Consider the following 18,151-nt stretch of genomic DNA (forward strand, 5'->3'; position numbering starts at 1 on the left):
ATGGCCAAACACACCATTTCCATTCCTAAGGAAGATTTTGTTGACATTTCAATTATCAGAGTAATGGTCAAGATGCCCATATCAAAGGATTAATTTTCATCCACTGCATACTTTAGAATATATTATATTATTTTACCAGTCAACATGGACTTTGTTGTGTTGTTTGCATTCTGTCCCACTGTTATTAATATCTTACTGATTCCATAATCTGACGAGCTCTGCCAGTTCCGCTCTCTCAGGCTAACTATGAGTCAAATCCCCTCCAGTCATACTGTCATTTATACTATACTGAAATATTATACTAGTTAACAGCTATGAACATTTATCCCCTAATGCTGGCTATATTACTGCCCCTGAAGCTATATATGAAGAAACCTTGTGTGTCTCTCTCTTAATTTAAGTAAGGACACTCTGAGCTTTCTGTGCTGGTGAGAACTGATACATTACAGTGTCATTCTTCAGTTCAGCCTCATTCCTTAATTAGCCCAGCTCGGTTCAGACACATTTCTATACTGCAGAAAAGTAGCATGGAAAATGGATGACATTGCCCTAGGCTGTCATTGTATTTTTTTCTTTCCTTTGAACGAAGTGACATAATAGGGATATCCTCCTTTCTGTTTCTGTCGTCAGCAGTGAATAAAATAAAACACACACGTGTGTGGAGAAGCTAGAGAACATATTAGGTTCTTTCAAGTGTGATTATGCAATGTATTATGGGATGTTTATGAATTGGTCTGGTTGATGCCAGAGAGAGAAGCCAGCCTGAGGTTCATCAGGATTAAGACACCTCAAAAGATCAGGGTAGCTTATTTAATTGACTTTCTATTGTGATGATATGAGCCTTGCCCTTAACATATTTACACTGAACACACTAGGGCTGCTGATGACTATGGTAAAATACACGTTTCGGTTTCCTCATCTAGCTGAATGCGGAGGCCACATTGCAGGTGCAATATCTGGACGGATACTCTCCCCGGGTTACCCTGCACCCTACGACAACAACCTCCACTGTACCTGGTCCATTGAAGCGGACACAGGCAAAACCATTAGGTACAGTATCTCACAATAGGGACACACCCCTTGGAATATGCCATTAGATACACAATAGCCCAATTTTTCTTGACTCCATTTAAATTTGAAGTGAAATCAGCTAGTTTATTGCGAGGCGTGTCTAGTATAGCGGAGCAATTGTTCTGCTGCACATTTGGAAAATGATTTGTGATTAAATGTGCCATTGCTGATTGCATTTCACCCCCACTGCTAGGCCTTCCTTACCATTAGCATATATTCCTTTAGGTCCATTACTGGCTTCTTCAAAACCAAACAATAACCTCCAAAGATAAACCAATTATGCCCGCTAGAAATGCCATAGAAATCAGATATGCCAATTCAATTCAAGCAATCTAAGGATCAAGGAGGGGGAGAGATACAATTGACATCGCTGGCTATTGGACTTTTTAAAGAATTCATCCTCTCTACTTTGCCGCTGAAAATAATTGAAACATTCCTTTGGCGATCAAGATTGTTCTGATCTAGATGTTTCCTTGGTCTGAGGCATTACTTGAGGACTGATTCGCTAGAACTCCAATGATAATTTTGTATTACAAGTTGGTAACTACCCTTGGTCAGTTGATTTATGGGGTATTGTTGTGTAGGTGTTTGTCACGAATGTGAACCAATGGTAATGCCAGACTATAGTACGCAAGGTTCTAATTCTTGAAGAGCTGCATAGTGTATAATTAATCATTCTCTCTCTTTCTATTTAGCCTCCACTTCATAGTGTTTGACACGGAAGTGGCCCATGACATCCTGAAAGTGTGGGACGGTCCGACAGAGGGTGGTATCCTCCTGAAGGAATGGAGTGGGTCAGCTCTGCCCGAGGACACCCACAGCACCTTCAACATCCTAACACTCCAGTTTGACAGTGATTACTTCATCAGCAAGTCAGGCTTCTCCATTCAGTTCTCAAGTAAGTAGCACTCTACCTGTCACAACAGACCAGAAGTATTCTGATAATGACATTCATACCAGTAACTTTTCAGACGAAGGCTACAGTATGTTTCTTGACATTACCCTCTCTCAGCCTCGATTTGAACTAGTTTTTATGTCTTTTATATCCACGTATAAACCACTCTTATGACGAATAAAAACATTTGCACCATAAATATTTCATGCAAATATACATGAAATGGAGCATTGCATTTGCATATAAATGGCAAATATTTTCTGGAACTATTATTTCAAAGACAAGTAGTCTCCACAATTCTGTTTGCTGCCAGTCCAATGATTTCAAATACAATATTATATCATAATCAGCATTTGTCTGATATTTTTTGTTTGTTGTATAAATTAAATGCTTGTTGTCAAAATGTCAGCATTTGTCTCATGTAAATATTCATAAGTGATTAATTTGTGTGATTTCAGCTACTACTGCCATGACCTGTAATGACCCTGGGACACCCCAGAACGGGACGCGTTACGGGGATAGTCGGGAGCCCGGGGACACCATCACCTTCCAGTGTGACCCAGGTTACCTGGTCCAGGGCCTGGACAAGATCACCTGTGTACAGCTCAACAACAGGTTCTACTGGCAGCCAGACCCTCCAACCTGTATAGGTGTGTTGCTTTGACTTCCACAGTAATGGAGAAATGACTCCACTGTTATTTCTCTTCTTGGCTTGATGTCAGCAAAGGGTTTGTAGAATAGGTAGATGTTCCCTTTAGAATAATTCTGCTGCAAGAAGGTGATTTGGGATGTGTATGCTAGGCCGCTGCGTTGTTTTCATTGAAGGATTTGTGGTATCTGAAAATCCATGTAAACAGTGTTTTATGAACCACCACTTGTTTGTGTCTGCTTAATTACTTTATGTTGAATGAGTGACATGGTTATTATTAGAATGAATGAAATGTAACATTAGGAATGTAAACCATGTCTCAGTAGAGTGTGAATCCCCCTGTGAAAAATGATTCATCAGTAACTGAAATGTAATTGGCATTTTCAGCCATTGTCAACCAGTCCTTTTGTCAGACAGCGTGCTTTGTCACTTCTAGTCGTTTGGTATGTTTACCACACCACTAATAATTGTTTGATGGAAGGCCATTTATAGCCAGAATCATTTGTAATGGTGGAAGATTACTAAGATTAGAAAAATGTTGCTCTTACAAACCCTCCCAATCAAGTACATGATTGACAGGATTGAAACTCAAATGGAGTCTTATTTTGCTTGGCTCACGCTTGAATTGACATTCAAACAAGTCTCACACAACGGCAAAAATAAAGAAGCAAAGATGTGAATAACCTTTCTGAATGACAGTGGCGGGGAGGAATGCCATCGCTACTGTTTGTCACTGAACGTCTGTGCATGGTGGCCTGTTTTGTCACTTCAATCAACATAAACAGTTAATGTGATGGAGACAAGTCGTATTAAAACCTGTGTGTTGCCCTCACTCTCCTTGATGTGATAGCTACCTGCGGCGGCAACGTGACAGGCCCTGCTGGGGTGATTCTATCACCCAACTATCCACAGCCGTACCCACCAGGAAAAGAATGTGACTGGAGAATTAAAGTCAACCCTGACTTTGTTATAGCCCTAATTTTCAAAAGGTATGTCACTCCTGCTATGCTGCGAGACACCGACGGTAATAAGGAGCAAGGTCAAAGAGCAGATGGAAGGAGTGTATCCACTCTGTCTTTGTCAGTTTGGTAATTACTGTAAACAAACATCAAACACATCTGTGTTTGAGGTGAAATAGTTTGCCTTTGTTCAAATATTATCCAAATCAGTGTGTGTTAACTGTATTACGCCATATACCTAGATGATACCTATAGATGGAATAGCTTTGATGAAATGTACTATAGTTCCTCGAATTACAAAGCACCACAACCCACAGGAATTACATAGGCTCAAATGAGAATAATCCCAAATAACTCTTATCAGTTGATCTCAGATTCATCAGAACATTACTTGCTCACCATCCCTCTAATGGCAGTTACAGACTGTACAAACAGGCCCCCACATGCCTGCTTCACAATGTAGGGCCAAAGCGAGCTGAACTGGCCTGGCCTTGCCATAGTTGCTGGGAAGAAAATGTGAATGGGAACATCCGAGCCAACAGAGTATGGTTCTGGTTGGCCCTACGGTGTAATTCAGGCTCAGATTTATGTTATTTGGGATGAATCTTGTCCTGGATTTTCACTAGATAGGCCAGTGGCAATGTCAAAATTGGCTATATATCATAAAAAGTTATGAAAACAAAAATATTCTTAGGGTTAGGCATAAGGTTAGCAGTGTGGTTAAGGTTAGGGTTAGGTTTACAATCAGATTTGATGACTTGGTGGCCAACTAGTGAAACACTGCAGAGCTGCCTCCAGCACATGAATCATCCCAATATATGCCAACCTGTGAATCAGGCATCAGTCTTTAATAAACATTGTTTTCTATTGCATACTTCCAGTTTCAACATGGAGCCCAGCTATGACTTCCTGCACATCTATGAGGGGGATAACTCCAACGGCCCATTGATCAGCAGCCTGCAGGGAAATCAGGCCCCGGAGCGCATCGAGAGCAGTGGCAACAGCCTCTTCCTCGCTTTCAGGAGTGACGCTTCCCTCGGGATGTCTGGCTTTGCCATTGAATTCAAAGGCAAGTTGTCAACATGTTAGTCTCACAGGAGGTGACCCTAGGTTTCTATGAAAGTGTATAGCATTGGCCATATCGTAAGGTTTATGTCTCTATAAAAAAAAAAATGCTTTCAACAGATATAGATTTCTAAGATGAAAGATTTCCAGGAACTGGAGAAGACATTCTATAGACAACGTGTTTTTATAAGCCTTATTGCATGTTGTTCTTCCTGTCAGCTAGATGAACTTATTTTGTTGTCTACACACAGCTATGCAGTATCTGAAAAACAGTATGTATTCCAACCTACTTCTTTTTATGAAACGATTTTTGATTAAAGGCATTGATGATAGAACTACTGTAGATCAACTGGATAATTGGTTTGATTTGTTACAGAAAATCAATGAAAGTCACAAAACACATGAACACAGATGTGTATAGTATTTTGCCACTTCAACGTCTCGTTCTTCCTGGGAGATTTATTCAAACCAATCAATGGCATAATTTGTCATTTTGTTTTGTTGGTCCTGTATTTAACTGTGCTTTTGTCAATAAAAACAGTTAATTACCTTCCATGGGAACTCGGCGAGATTTGTCATCTCCCAAGGCTAAAATCACTCAAATGTTTCTTCTCTCTCTAATTGAAAATATAATCTATGCTCATTTTTTCTGTAAATCAATCTCCTATATTCATATTTTTCTCCCATCCATGCACCATTAACTAAGGTAATTTAAATGTTGAGAAGGTTAAAATAATGCCTTTTCTGTTTTCATACTTATTACTGTAATACACTTCATATATTTGTTGATGTTTTCTACTACTTTATTTCTAATTGTATTCATAAATCCATGTCAAAATGTACCTTTAGGTTGAGGGCATTGGCATGTATACTTTGGCCTTGTGTGTTGAGAAGCATTTTCCCTCTCTGGGTATTGGAATGCGGTATGAAATTGTGATGCACTATAGCAATTTCAGTGATAAAATCTCCCACCGCTACCCTCCAACTTTCACTGCTTCTTAAAGCACAAGGCAGCAGAGAAAAGTGGGCTGTTAGCTGTCATCTTGTTTGGCAGTGTATACAAGCACCACCTCCAGAGCTTTTTCCAACTGTCCTTCTCCTAGTGTCTGTTCCCTTAAGGACACTGGCTGCCCTCACCCCCCCACCCCCCCTCCCCCATTTTTCCTACAGACCCAGATGCTTACCTTGCATTCCCCTCTGTGCTGGTCTTTTCTATTGAGAATTCCTTGGAGCAACTCTACTTGCTCTTTTGTACTCTACACTCCCTGTGTTCTGCTTCTTACATGAAGGTTCACCAAAGAGAAACATCAGTTGCGGCTTCCGAGAATCCATGGAATGTTCATTTATATATTTCTTAATTCAATTTTTTTACTTTTAGATTTGTGTGTATTGTTGTGAATTGTTAAATACTACTGAACTGTTGGGTCTAGGAACTCAAGCATTTCGATGCAACCGCAATAACATCTGCTAAATGTGTGTATGTGACCAATAACATTTGATCTGATTTGTTTGAATGCACCCTGTAACCCAGGATACCATACCCTGCCTGTTCCCGATATCTGGGCTTTTCAACTGCTGAGTTTCTTTTGCATTTATGGATAAGTTGCAATGCTTTAGCAAAAATGATTATGGTTTTTCCTTTTCCTTGGTGTGGTATTGAAATAAAGTCTCTCTGCTCAAGGTCAATTGTCCTGCATGATACTTTATCTTAAGCTTGTGTATGTTTTCTACTCCACAGAGAAACCCAGGGAGGCATGCTTTGACCCTGGAAATATCATGAACGGCAGTCGCGTGGGCATGGACTACAAACTGGCCTCCACAGTGACCTATCAATGTAACTCTGGATATACTGTTGTTGGACCAGCCACAATCACATGTGTTATCGGTTCAGATGGAAAACCTATATGGGACAAGATCCTACCATCGTGTAAAGGTAAGATCTTTTCAGTTTGCCTACGGTTATAAAATTCCCAACAGCCTATCACAGAGAGAGTAGCTTGAGTTCTTGTTGTCCTCCCTTCAAGTCTAATTGATTTGTCTTGGTACCCTCATCTAGCCTCTTAATTACAGACTGATTACCGCTCTGTGGGAGAGAACCATTCATGTAAGCTTGTGAGATCAGGTGGCTTGCGAGGCTAACCATCATCGGCACTATCAATCAAGGCTAATATCAAGCCAATTTTTACTGGTTTCACCGAAAGGTTTTGTGGACCCCTTTTTGTCTTTGCACAAGAAGGGAGTATTTATTTTTTAAAGACCACGGCTGAACTTTCAAGCAGTTTATTGACAGTTGTGAGAGCTTGGGCGGTGACAACTGCCACTCACTCGTCCTTTCACCCCACCCCCCTTTCTCTCTCTCTCCTTCATGCCTGTGCGCCTCTGAGGAGACAAAAACTCAGACAGGTGGCTGTGTAGTTGCTGCCACATCATCTCTATGCCTCCACCCTGCCACTTCACACACTGAGCCTCTACCTTACAGCAGCACGGCCACTGGAGACATGACTTGGATATGAGAGACACACACCAAAGTGTTATAGTCAACATGATGAACATGGAATTATGTTGTTTTCAATAAAGATTTCTAGATGTATGCATAAAGCTGATCATTTTAGGATATAAGCTATTTTCAAGGAAACAAGCAAGATTCGCTTGCTTCTAATTTTTAAAACTAATTTTCACCTGTTTTTTTCCCTTCTTCCATCAAGTGTCAGATCTAGCGGGGGGAGTGTGAGACTCATGAGTGAAAATCCACCTGAGCTCCTACCGTTAAGAGATTTGGAGCTTTTATGAATCTGATTGTATGTCATTAAGAAGTTACTCCGGCATTCACATAAACAATAGAGTGGGTTTTGTGCACCAAGACACAGCTGGAGCAAAGCAAACAGCTCATTGTCTCTAGTCTAGACCCTACTGGGTCGAAAACTGAACAAACACTAGAGCTAGTTTAGAAGGATATACAACAACAGGAGACTGCAGAACAAATCAGGAGAGGAACTACAAATGAAGCCTTGGATCTATAGTTAGTCCCTCCAGGATTCTTGCTATTCTGCGATCGCAATTTTTTTTGCAAAACCAACAATTTCCCATATATTATGCGAGGGTTTGCAATTTTGACCAATCCCTGCTTTATTTCTGCATAAACAGTCAAATCATTGCAATATTAATTGCATAAAACTGACCCATCAATGCAGTATAAGAACAGGTCTCGCAATTTCAAGCAATACAATTCAACCGGTACATTTACCGCATAATATGGTTAGATCAAGTTGCATATCAACAAACTTTTTCCCTTGTCAGTGCATTTTCAAATTGGACAAGGTCATCACGTATTGCCATGCAAAATGTCAGAATTGCCGCAGCAAAATCAAGTATTTTTGCTCACAAATATCACAGAAAATCCCAGCAAAATCCTGGAGGGACTGTATAATGCTTTTACATTGCTAACACTCTTAACCCCTGTCTGTAAGTCAGTCTAAAGGGACTTGAGCTTTTAAACAGCATGTGTTGATTAGTTGACTCTTTTTGATTGAGCCTCTGTACCTAGAGAGGGATAGCTTTCATTTCGTCACTCCCAGATCATTTATTTGCTCACACTGATGGTATATTTGGCTGTTTGCCCTTAACCATTTTATTATTTATTTTATTTTAGTTTGGTGGAGAACTAGAGAATTATTACCATGAGCTGCATTCCCTTGTTGACCATTGTGCATTATGGATGTGGCTTAAACATTCCATTTGTCATTCTGAATGGAACGATTCAGTAGCGTTGTGTAATTAGAGTTATTGCTTGGTCATGGACACAGTTAGCTTGAACTCGTAGTGCAGCTGAGGACCTCAGGATCACTGTCTGCTTCTCCATTCTAGTGTTCTCTAGTAACGTTCTTGTCTCATTGAATCTTTCATACATTTCAATGGGAAAAGGTCTTTCCGCTAAGAGCTTATTGAAATATAATTTGCCATTATCAAGATTGTTTAACCGTGACAATGAAGGGCTATGTTCTGTGGGGTCCCATAACATTGGTTTATAGATGTCCGAGCACTTGCTTTTTAATCCCTAGACTCCATAAAGAAGAAGTGTGTGGATTGTAAGGGTGAGACATGATGTTATTGATTCACAAATGCCACAATTGCACAATGGTCTTTGTTGATCGATACCCTGGGCTTGAAAGAAAATGGTAGCCTAGTGGTTAAGAGCATTGGGCCAGTAACCGAAAGGTTGCTGGTTTGATTCCCCCAGCTGACTAGGTGAAAAATCTGTTGTTGCCCTTGAGCAAGGCACTTAACCCTAATTGCTCCTGTAAGTCGCTCTGGATAAGACTAAAATGTATGAAAGTAGTGAGCAAAATGGCTTGTTCTGGTTTATGACCTTTCTCAACAGTTGTATATAGCCTGCTTTCAATGACACACAACATTTGATCGGAGATATGAATTCCATATTATTGTATTTTTTCGAAAGTGAAAAGCACACAGCAGGCACAATTGGAAATCACTCTGAAAACCAAAGTGATGTGAAGCAAATGTTTCTGTTTCATTTGCTTGTATTGTTTGTCAGTTATGTTTATGTCTAATCCTAGAAATATGTTATTATGTCACCTTCAAGGATCGTAGGTTTGTATACGCTACACTAAAGCCGTGTTCTAAAGAACACATTTTAAACCAATGAAAGGAAGGGAAATTATGTATTTTTTCATAGTTGGAATCATTTGTTCAAGGTCAATGTCAGATTTTGGCTAGATGAAACAGCATATTGATTGAGGAAATCCATTGTAAGCCTCTAGTTTATAGTTTGATATCTGGGAAACGTACATCAGTTGCCTAGCCGTTTTTAACATGCCTGAACATAACATTACAGTATGTGAGAACACACATAATCCCCTCCAGCAAGAGCATTTAACCCTCTTGTCTGTGGTTGAATTGAGCTTATTTTGCCTGATGATAAAGAGGTGAACAAAGCTATTTGCTGTTTGTGTTCATAAGTGAGCAAAAGAAAGAGCCATTTCTGAAGGCTGTGGCTGTGCCTGCAAGCCAAGGCCTCTTGAGTGACGGTGAAAACGCCAGAGTGCCACGTGGGTTATATGCAGATCAGTCACAGTGAGACAGGGAGGACTCACTGTGAATGTTAAAACTCATTCTGCTGCCGGTTGAGGGAAATGATTACTAATGTCCCCAGTATCACTCGGCTAATGAAAGGAATCGTTATGTATTTAATAAGGACTGTGGGGGGAGGGGTGGGAATATTTCTCAGTGTAAACCGCTCCTGTACCCAATTAATCCCCTTTTTTAGAAGCTGTGGGCGTGTACAGGTAAGTGGTACAGTATAGAAGAAAAGCAAACACTTTAAATGTGTCGGTTGTGCGTTATTATTGTTGCTGTCATGTTCAGCAATGAATATTAATGCAACAAACAAGAACAAAAACCATGATACCGTCGTTATTTAACACCAGCAACCCTTCTCTTCACCTGTATTTAGCTACTTCATGTTCTAATCTTTGATATTTTAGTCTCCTCTGAAAATAGCAGGTGCAAAACTACAGTATATCTACTGAAGACCAAATTTTAACCATTTCAAATGTTTCACTGGTCTGTGATTTTCCGCTGCTTGTTGGAATACTGATTCACTCCAAGGCACTTCCTTGGGCTTTCAGACAAAACTAATTAGAAAGGGGTGAGATCCTTTTAAATAATAAAGGATTCCCCCCCCCCCCCACTCTTTCTCTCAGCTTCTCTCATCCAAACAGGTCTTTTATTCGTTTCCATAGTAACTACAGTAAAATACTGTCTCTTGAATGAGGAATCCTCCATGACTGTAAATAGAAGGTGTGTAATAGGGTTAAAGCATGGTGTTATGGCGCCCCTCGGAGGCGGGCAGTGTTGACACATGGTCGCGCCGGCGCCATATGAATTGCATAGACTAGAGGAATTAGAGTTTGTTTGGATTTATGCATGTCTGTGTTCCTCTGTGTTGAGGGCATAACAATTCAATAGCTGTGTCCACACTACAGTCCTCAATATCCACTCTACGGTTCTCTGTATCCACTCTACGGTCCTCTGTATCCACTCTACGGTCCTCTGTATCCACTCTACGGTCCTCTGTATCCACTCTACGGTCCTCTGTATCCACTCTAGGGTCCTAGGGTCCTCTGTATCCACTCTACGGTCCTCAATATCCACACTACGGTCCTCTGTATCCACTCTACGGTCCTCTGTATCCACTCTACGGTCCTCTGTATCCACTCTAGGGTCATCTGTATCCACTCTACAGTCCTCAATATCCACACTACAGTCCTCTGTATCCACTCTACAATCCTCAATACCCACTCTATGGTCCTCAATATCCACTCTACGGTCCTCTGTATCCACTCTACGGTCCTCAATATCCACTCTACGGTCCTCTGTATCCACACTATGGTCCCCAATATCCACTCGATTGATTCCTCTGTATCCACTCGATGGTCCTCTGTATCCACACTATGGTCCTCAATATCCACTCTACGGTCCTCTGTATCCACACTATGGTCCTCAATATCCACTCTATGGTCCTCTGTATCCACACTATGGTCCTCAATACCCACTCTATGGTCCTCAATATCCACTCTACGGTCCTCTGTATCCACTCTACGGTCCTCAATATCCACTCTACGGTCCTCTGTATCCACACTATGGTCCCCAATATCCACTCGATTGATTCCTCTGTATCCACTCGATGGTCCTCTGTATCCACACTATGGTCCTCAATATCCACTCTACGGTCCTCTGTATCCACACTATGGTCCTCAATATCCACTCTATGGTCCTCTGTATCCACACTATGGTCCTCTGTATCCACTTGATGGTCCTCTGTATCCACTCGATGGTCCTCTGTATCCACACTATGGTCCTCAATATCCTCACTATGGTCCTCTGTATCCACACTATGGTCCTCTGTATCCACTTGATGGTCCTCTGTATCCACTCAATGGTCCTCTGTATCCACACTATGGTCCTCAATATCCTCACTATGGTCCTCTGTATCCTCACTATGGTCCTCTGTATCCACATCTGAACTTCCTTCCTCCTCTCTTTCTCATTCTCTCTCTCTTTCTCTCTCTCATCCTGTCTCATGCTTGCTCTCATTCTTCCTCTCTATCTGGCTCCCTCTCTCTTTCTCACATTATCTCTCCTGCGGTATTACATGGATGTTTTTTCACGGCTGACTCCTCTAGATGAGACGTTGAGGTCAGGTGGAAGACACGTCTGTTTCCATGATACTAGTGAAGGGAAATCACACTTGCTTACATTGGTGTAGAGATGCATTCATATCAGGCACATGTCATTGCAGCCAACATTGTACGGTCTGTTAGGTTTAAGCGGCTTGTGGCGTCTGTTCGATTACTGTATGCATAAACATGAAGCTATGTTTGAATGTCCTTAAATAGCTAAAGTATGTACATTCCCACATACAATTATTATTAGAAATAAGGTCCGATGACTAACTTGGCACGTCGCTACAGTGGCTGGCGTATTATACGGTGTTGATTTGAGCATATTGTCTAGTGTCATTTAATTTGTTAGTTTTTATTTTCTTTGTTTTTGTCCATATTTCTATTCATTGGGGCGTCAGGTAGCCTACCAGTTAAGAGCATTGGGCCAGTAATCGAAAGGTTGCTAGTTCAAATCCCAGAGCAGACTAGGTGAAAATTCTGTCAATGTTCCCTGGAGCAAGGTACTTAACCCTAATTGCTCCTGTAAGTCATTCTGGATAAGAGCATCTATTTAAATGTAGAATATTTCCATATATTGCATGGAAAATCTAATAAACAGGTCATGGCTTCTGGAAGCTTGTCATTGTCTGTAACTCTCACCTAGTCATGATGGTAAAAATGTAAAACTACTCTCATCATAATTCATACTGGCTGACCAATGCTCAAGTAACCAGTTATCTCAACAGCATATTTAATATTCAATTGTAGTTTTCAGTATAACCATGGTAACCCACAGTTGGATGTATGCTGAGTAGATTGACCCTCTAAGTCAAGTCAAATGTTATTTGTCACATGCTTCATAAACAACGGGTGTAGACTAACAGTGAAATGGTTATCCCTGATCTTTGAGATGTTCCGTTTTTTGTGGATTATGTCATTTCCCTGATTTTTTTCATGTATAATGAAGATTGTTACATAACCTGTTTTGAAAGACTAAATAATGAAATCCAATATTTGTTATGATAAACAGTGAGTGAGTGATCCAGCATGTGATACCTAAAAGAGAAAGTACATTTTTCCTGAAATGACACTGCTTACAGTGCCAACAGTTAAACAATTATCAGACAGCAATTCCCCTTTCTTTACGAATTACTGACGGGATCTGTGTTAAAGTCCCAGTGTAGTAAAAAACACGATTTCCCTGTGTTTATATATAAATCTAATTTTATTTTTCACATACACATGTTTAGCAGATGTTGTTGCAGGTGTAGCGAAATGCTTGTGTTTCTAGCTCCAACAGTGCAGTAGCATCTAACAATTCACAACAATACACAATACACACAACCTAAACCTGGCATAGACTAAATACAGTAGAATATAATACAGTACTGTATATACACATGAGATAAGTAAAGCAAAAATATGTAAACATTATTAAAGTGACTAGTGAGTGTTCCATTATTAAAGTAGCCAGTGATTTCAAGTCTATGTATATGGGGCAGCAGCCTCTAGGGTGCAGGGTTACATAACCGGGTGGAAGCCGCCTAGTGATGGCTATTAAACAGTCTGATGGCCTTGAGATAGAAGCTGTTTTTCAGTCTCTCAGTCCCAGCATTTATGCACCTGTTCTGACCTTGCCTTCTGGATGATAACGAGGTGTACAGGCAGTGGCTCGGGTGGTTGTTGTGACATTGGGTGCTGTAGGTAGTTTGCCCCCAATGCTGCATTAGTCAGACCACACCACCCTCTAAAGAGCCCTGTGGTTGCGGGCGGGGCAGTTGCCGTACCAGTTGGTGATACAGCCTGACAGAATGCTCTCAATTGTGCATCTGTAAAAGTTTGTGAGGGTTTAAGGTGCCACGACAAATTTCTTCAGCCTCAAATTTCTTGTGCCTTCTTCACCACACTGTCTGTGTGGGTGGACCATTTCAGATTATTATTGATGTGTATGCCGAGGAACTTGAAGCTTTCCACCTGCTCCACTGCGGTCCCGTCAATGTGAATAGGGGCTGCTCCCTCTGCTGTTCCTGAAGTCCATGATCAGCTCCTTTGTTTTGTCGACATTGAGTGAGATGTTATTTTCCTTGCAACACACTCCCAGGGCCCTCACTTCCTCTCTGTAGGCTGTCTCGTCATTGTTGGTAGTCAGAACTACTACTTTTGTGTCGTTTGCAAACTTGATGATTGAATTGGAGGTGTGCTTGACCACGCAGTCATGGATGAACAGGGAGTACAGGAGGGGGCCGAGCATACACCCTTGTGGGGCCCCTGTGTTGAGGATCAGCGAAGTGGCGGTGCTGTTTCCTACCTTCACCACCTGGGGGTGGCCCGTTAGGAAGTCCAGAACCCAGTTTCACAGGGCGGGGTTTAGACCCAGGGCCCCGAGCTTAATAATGATTTTGGAGGGTAATATGGTGTTGAATGCTGAGCTATAGCCATTCTTACATAGGTATTCCTCTTGTCCAGATGGAATACGACCTTGTGCAGTGCGATGGCGATTGCATCGTCTGTGGATCTATTGGGGTGGTAAGCAAATTGAAGTGTCTAGGGTGTCAGGTAAGGTAGAGGTGATATGATCCTTTATTAGCCTCTAAAAGCACTTCATGATGACAGAAGTGAGTGCTACAGGGTGATAGTAATTTAGTTCAGTTACCTTTGCTTTCTTGGGTACAGGAATAGTGGTGGATATCTTGAAGCAAGTAGTGACAGCAGACTGGGATAGGGAGAGATTGAATATGTCTGTAAACACTCCAGCCAGCTGGTCTGCGCATGCTCTGAGGACACGGCTAGGGATGCCCTTTGTAGTCCGTGATAGTCTGTAGACCCTGCCACATATGTCTCGTGTATGAGCTGTTGAATTACTACTCTACTGTCTCTATACTGACGTTTTACCTGTTTGATTGCCTTACGAAATGAATAACTATACTGTTTGTATTCGGCCATATTCCAAGTCACCTTGCCATGGTTAAATACGGTGGTTCGCACTTTCAGTTTTGGGTAAATGCTGCCCCTAATCCACGGTTTCTGGTTTAGGTAGGTTTTAATAGTCACAGTGGGTACAACATCTCCTGTACACTTCCTGATAAACTCAGTCACTGTATCCATGTATTTGTCGATGTTATAATTTTAGGCTACCAGGAACATATTGATCTGCTGGATCAAAACAATCTTGAAGCGTGGATTCTGATTGGTCAGACCAGCGTTGAATGGTCCTTAGCACGGGTACTTCCTGTTTTGGTTTCTGCCTATAGGCAGCAAAATGGAATCGTGATCAGATTTTCTGAAGTGAGGGTGGGGGAGGGCCTTGTAAGCATTTTGAAAAGCTGAGTAGCAGTGGTCTGTTTTCTCAGAGCGAGTGCTGCAGTCAATGTGTTGGTAGAACTTCTGTAGCATTTTTCTAAAATATGCTTTGTTTAAATCCCCAGTTAGAATAAATGCGGCCTCAGGATATGTGGTTCCCAGTTTGCATAGAGTCCAGTGTAGTTCTTTGAGGGACTTCCAGGACAATGACTGAGAGTCGCAATGACTGCCAGCAGATACCCATAGATTTCCAGTCATTGTGCTAACGCTACTTAGCATTGCCTCACAAAACGACCTCTAACTTCTTTCATACTGGACACAGAGACATAAAAATATTATCCACGAGTTGATCTGACTCTGGGGAAGTAGACATATAGCCAAAATCCCAAACTATCCCTTTCATTTTTACCCAGAAATGATTTGATATTGAGATAAAAATGGCTGCATTGGACCTTTAACTAAATCTCTCGCTCCATGGGTGTGAAATTTCTAGTTTTATGCTGGGAAAACCCAGATACAAAAGTTTTTTTACAGCAGAAACTCTGTCTTCCCATAGGAAGTATGAGGTGAGGGTGATGTGATCAAAGGTATGGGGAAGAAGTTTGATAAGCAGAGGACCATGAGCCGGGGCTGCATCCTGACACCAGGTTTATAAGCTCCACAATGTATTGTAAGCATGAAGGAGGAGACCTGGTGGAGTGAGCTCAGGGAGTCTTAGGGTGCTTGAGACGTGGCAGGAATCTCAATCGATGATCATTGTAGCAAGGACCAAGGGGATGGAAAGAACAAGGCAGATGCAGGAAGAACACAGGAGGGTATCAAGCGATTGGGGCATTGATATTTTCTGAAAGGTGTAAAGCAAGTAATAATACTTAATAAAAAAGGAAATGAGAAGAAGGGTTAACTAGGGATTTAGGGTCAGGGAGAACAAGAGGGGACCAGAGCTCACTGCCCCCTAATGTTGTGTGTTCAGTCATTTTCTCTCCTTTTGCCAGTATTTATTCAGAGTTTCTCAAAGTAGTTAGTAGGGCAGTACACTACTAGTCCCAGGGACCCATGTACAGTATGATAATAGAATCTTGACATTGACAGATTTCCTCCTTTGTGTTCTGTTTTCATTGACCTTAAATTTAAAGGTGGGTACCATGAATTATTTTATTTCACCCTTCATGCATGGCCCTCATGCTATGTCTTTCGAGTGAAGCCACGTGTGTCCATGGAGCCATTGAAATCAGTATATTTCACCTCTGGACACATTGCAGGCCATATTAAGGACTTACTGTACACATGCTTAAGGGCAACATAAACACAGAGATATATAGAATCTTAATCATGTGGGCATGAAGGAGCAGACCTGGTGGATTAACCTTTAATGTTTGTCTGAAACTGTGTTGATATTTTGTACAGTGAGTTAAGATCTATATGTTATGCCTCTGATAAACACTTTTTTTGGTAGTATGGTTGCTGAAAAAGGTCCCAGCAGACATAATTTAACAGGTTGTACCGGTTCCTTTCAGAGGGACTAAAAGCAAGTAAAAAACATGTAACTGTTTTTGTTTTGTTCGTTTTTTTTTCAGTCAAATGCCTCATTTCACCAATGTTGTTGACTTAGGCCTATGTAACAAAACAAGTTGTGGATTGAGTTGTTTTGAACCATTATCATTGAGCTGCTATGAATGTTGAATGACGCTCCAGATGTTAAGAGAACGCACAGCACATCTTTGTTCCAACATAACAGCTCGCAACTAGGGCACTGACTTTTCTCCCTTGTGTATACATGGTGCTTGTCCTTTCATGATTATTGTCTCTGGGAATTAAGTAACAGGGAGATGGTTTCTGGTGTGTCTTTCAGCTCCTTGTGGTGGTCATTATGCTGGGTCTGAAGGCGTGGTACTCTCTCCTAACTTTCCCCAGAACTACACCACTGGTCAAACGTGCTCCTACTACATTACTGTCTCTGGAGAATTTGGTAAGGTTTTTCATTTCTTTTAACCTTTATCTAACTAGGCAAGTCACTTTTAAGAACAAATTCCTACCCCGGCCAAACCCGGACGACGCTGAGCTAATTGTGCGCCGCCCTATGGGACTCCCAATCACAGCCGGCTGTGCCTCTTGCGCTGAGATGCAGTGTCTTAGACCACTGCGCCACTCGAGAGAAGGGTTAATCAACTGCAACATTATTAAAGCAGCACTTAGACTTAATCTGACTAGTCTTATACCTCTGATTTAGCTGCCTACAGTCCAATGGAGGATTTACCATCATTTTCAGATATTATCATTGTGGAAAGTATGTATCTTAAGATAGTCTCCTCCTATCCAGGCTTATACAAAGCATAGTTCAGTCATGAAGTGCTGAATCATGGATCAAGGTATGTTAGAGTCATCCCTGGTTCTTGTCTGACCTCATACAAGTTATGCTTTCTCAATTGTGCGTGATATTCGGCCGTGATGACACAACCAAAACATATCTAATTGTATAATTGTATAAGGTCTAAGGTTTATCTGTGCCTCAGTGCGTATTTATCATGCATGAACTGGTGTAGCAGATGTGAAATCGCAAGGTAAACATTGTTGGTTAGCCTGTTGTGTGGTGACATCACCCACCCTGAGACCTGGGTAGTTAGCACGCTAGCCTTGTGTCATTGTTGACAAGATTCCAAGTTCCATTTTGCCATTTTAAACTCTCAGTTTACCATTTGCAGATAGGATTGTTTTGTAGCCACGTTTTTCATACTGAGGTAACCTATATGATGTCCCCATTTTGTCTCCTTAGTGGTGTTTGGGCAGTTTGCCTACTTTCAGACGGCAATGAATGACTCAGTGGAACTATTTGATGGGGCCAATCAGAATGCCAGGCTGCTAAGCTCCCTTGCTGGGTCTCATTCTGGTACGTAATAGCTTTCCATTCTTTCCGTTGTTTGTAGCCTTTAAATGAACAAAACCGATGGAAAACCACACATGCAGATGTTGTTGGGGAAGACAAGAGGTGGTATTACAAAAAGGTCTCAGCATGATCCCTGTATTAATAACT

General features: G+C 41.4%; 1 protein-coding gene across 1 annotated transcript in view; it reads left to right on the forward strand.

Moving 5' to 3' along the window:
• The window catches only part of LOC110499391 (CUB and sushi domain-containing protein 1), a 404,263-nt gene that overhangs the window by 320,095 nt on the left and 66,017 nt on the right, over positions 1-18,151 (forward strand). Inside the window, exons 25-32 of the mRNA XM_090213058.1 lie at positions 924-1,050; positions 1,767-1,969; positions 2,425-2,616; positions 3,466-3,604; positions 4,456-4,643; positions 6,378-6,572; positions 16,973-17,089; positions 17,894-18,007. Coding sequence (XP_090069184.1) covers positions 924-1,050; positions 1,767-1,969; positions 2,425-2,616; positions 3,466-3,604; positions 4,456-4,643; positions 6,378-6,572; positions 16,973-17,089; positions 17,894-18,007 — 1,275 coding nt within the window. The remainder of the gene's footprint in view (positions 1-923; positions 1,051-1,766; positions 1,970-2,424; positions 2,617-3,465; positions 3,605-4,455; positions 4,644-6,377; positions 6,573-16,972; positions 17,090-17,893; positions 18,008-18,151) is intronic.

This window comes from Oncorhynchus mykiss, chromosome 20, assembly GCF_057628025.1.
Source record: "Oncorhynchus mykiss isolate SJ-2025 chromosome 20, ASM5762802v1, whole genome shotgun sequence".
Classification (NCBI taxonomy): Eukaryota; Metazoa; Chordata; class Actinopteri; order Salmoniformes; family Salmonidae; genus Oncorhynchus; species Oncorhynchus mykiss.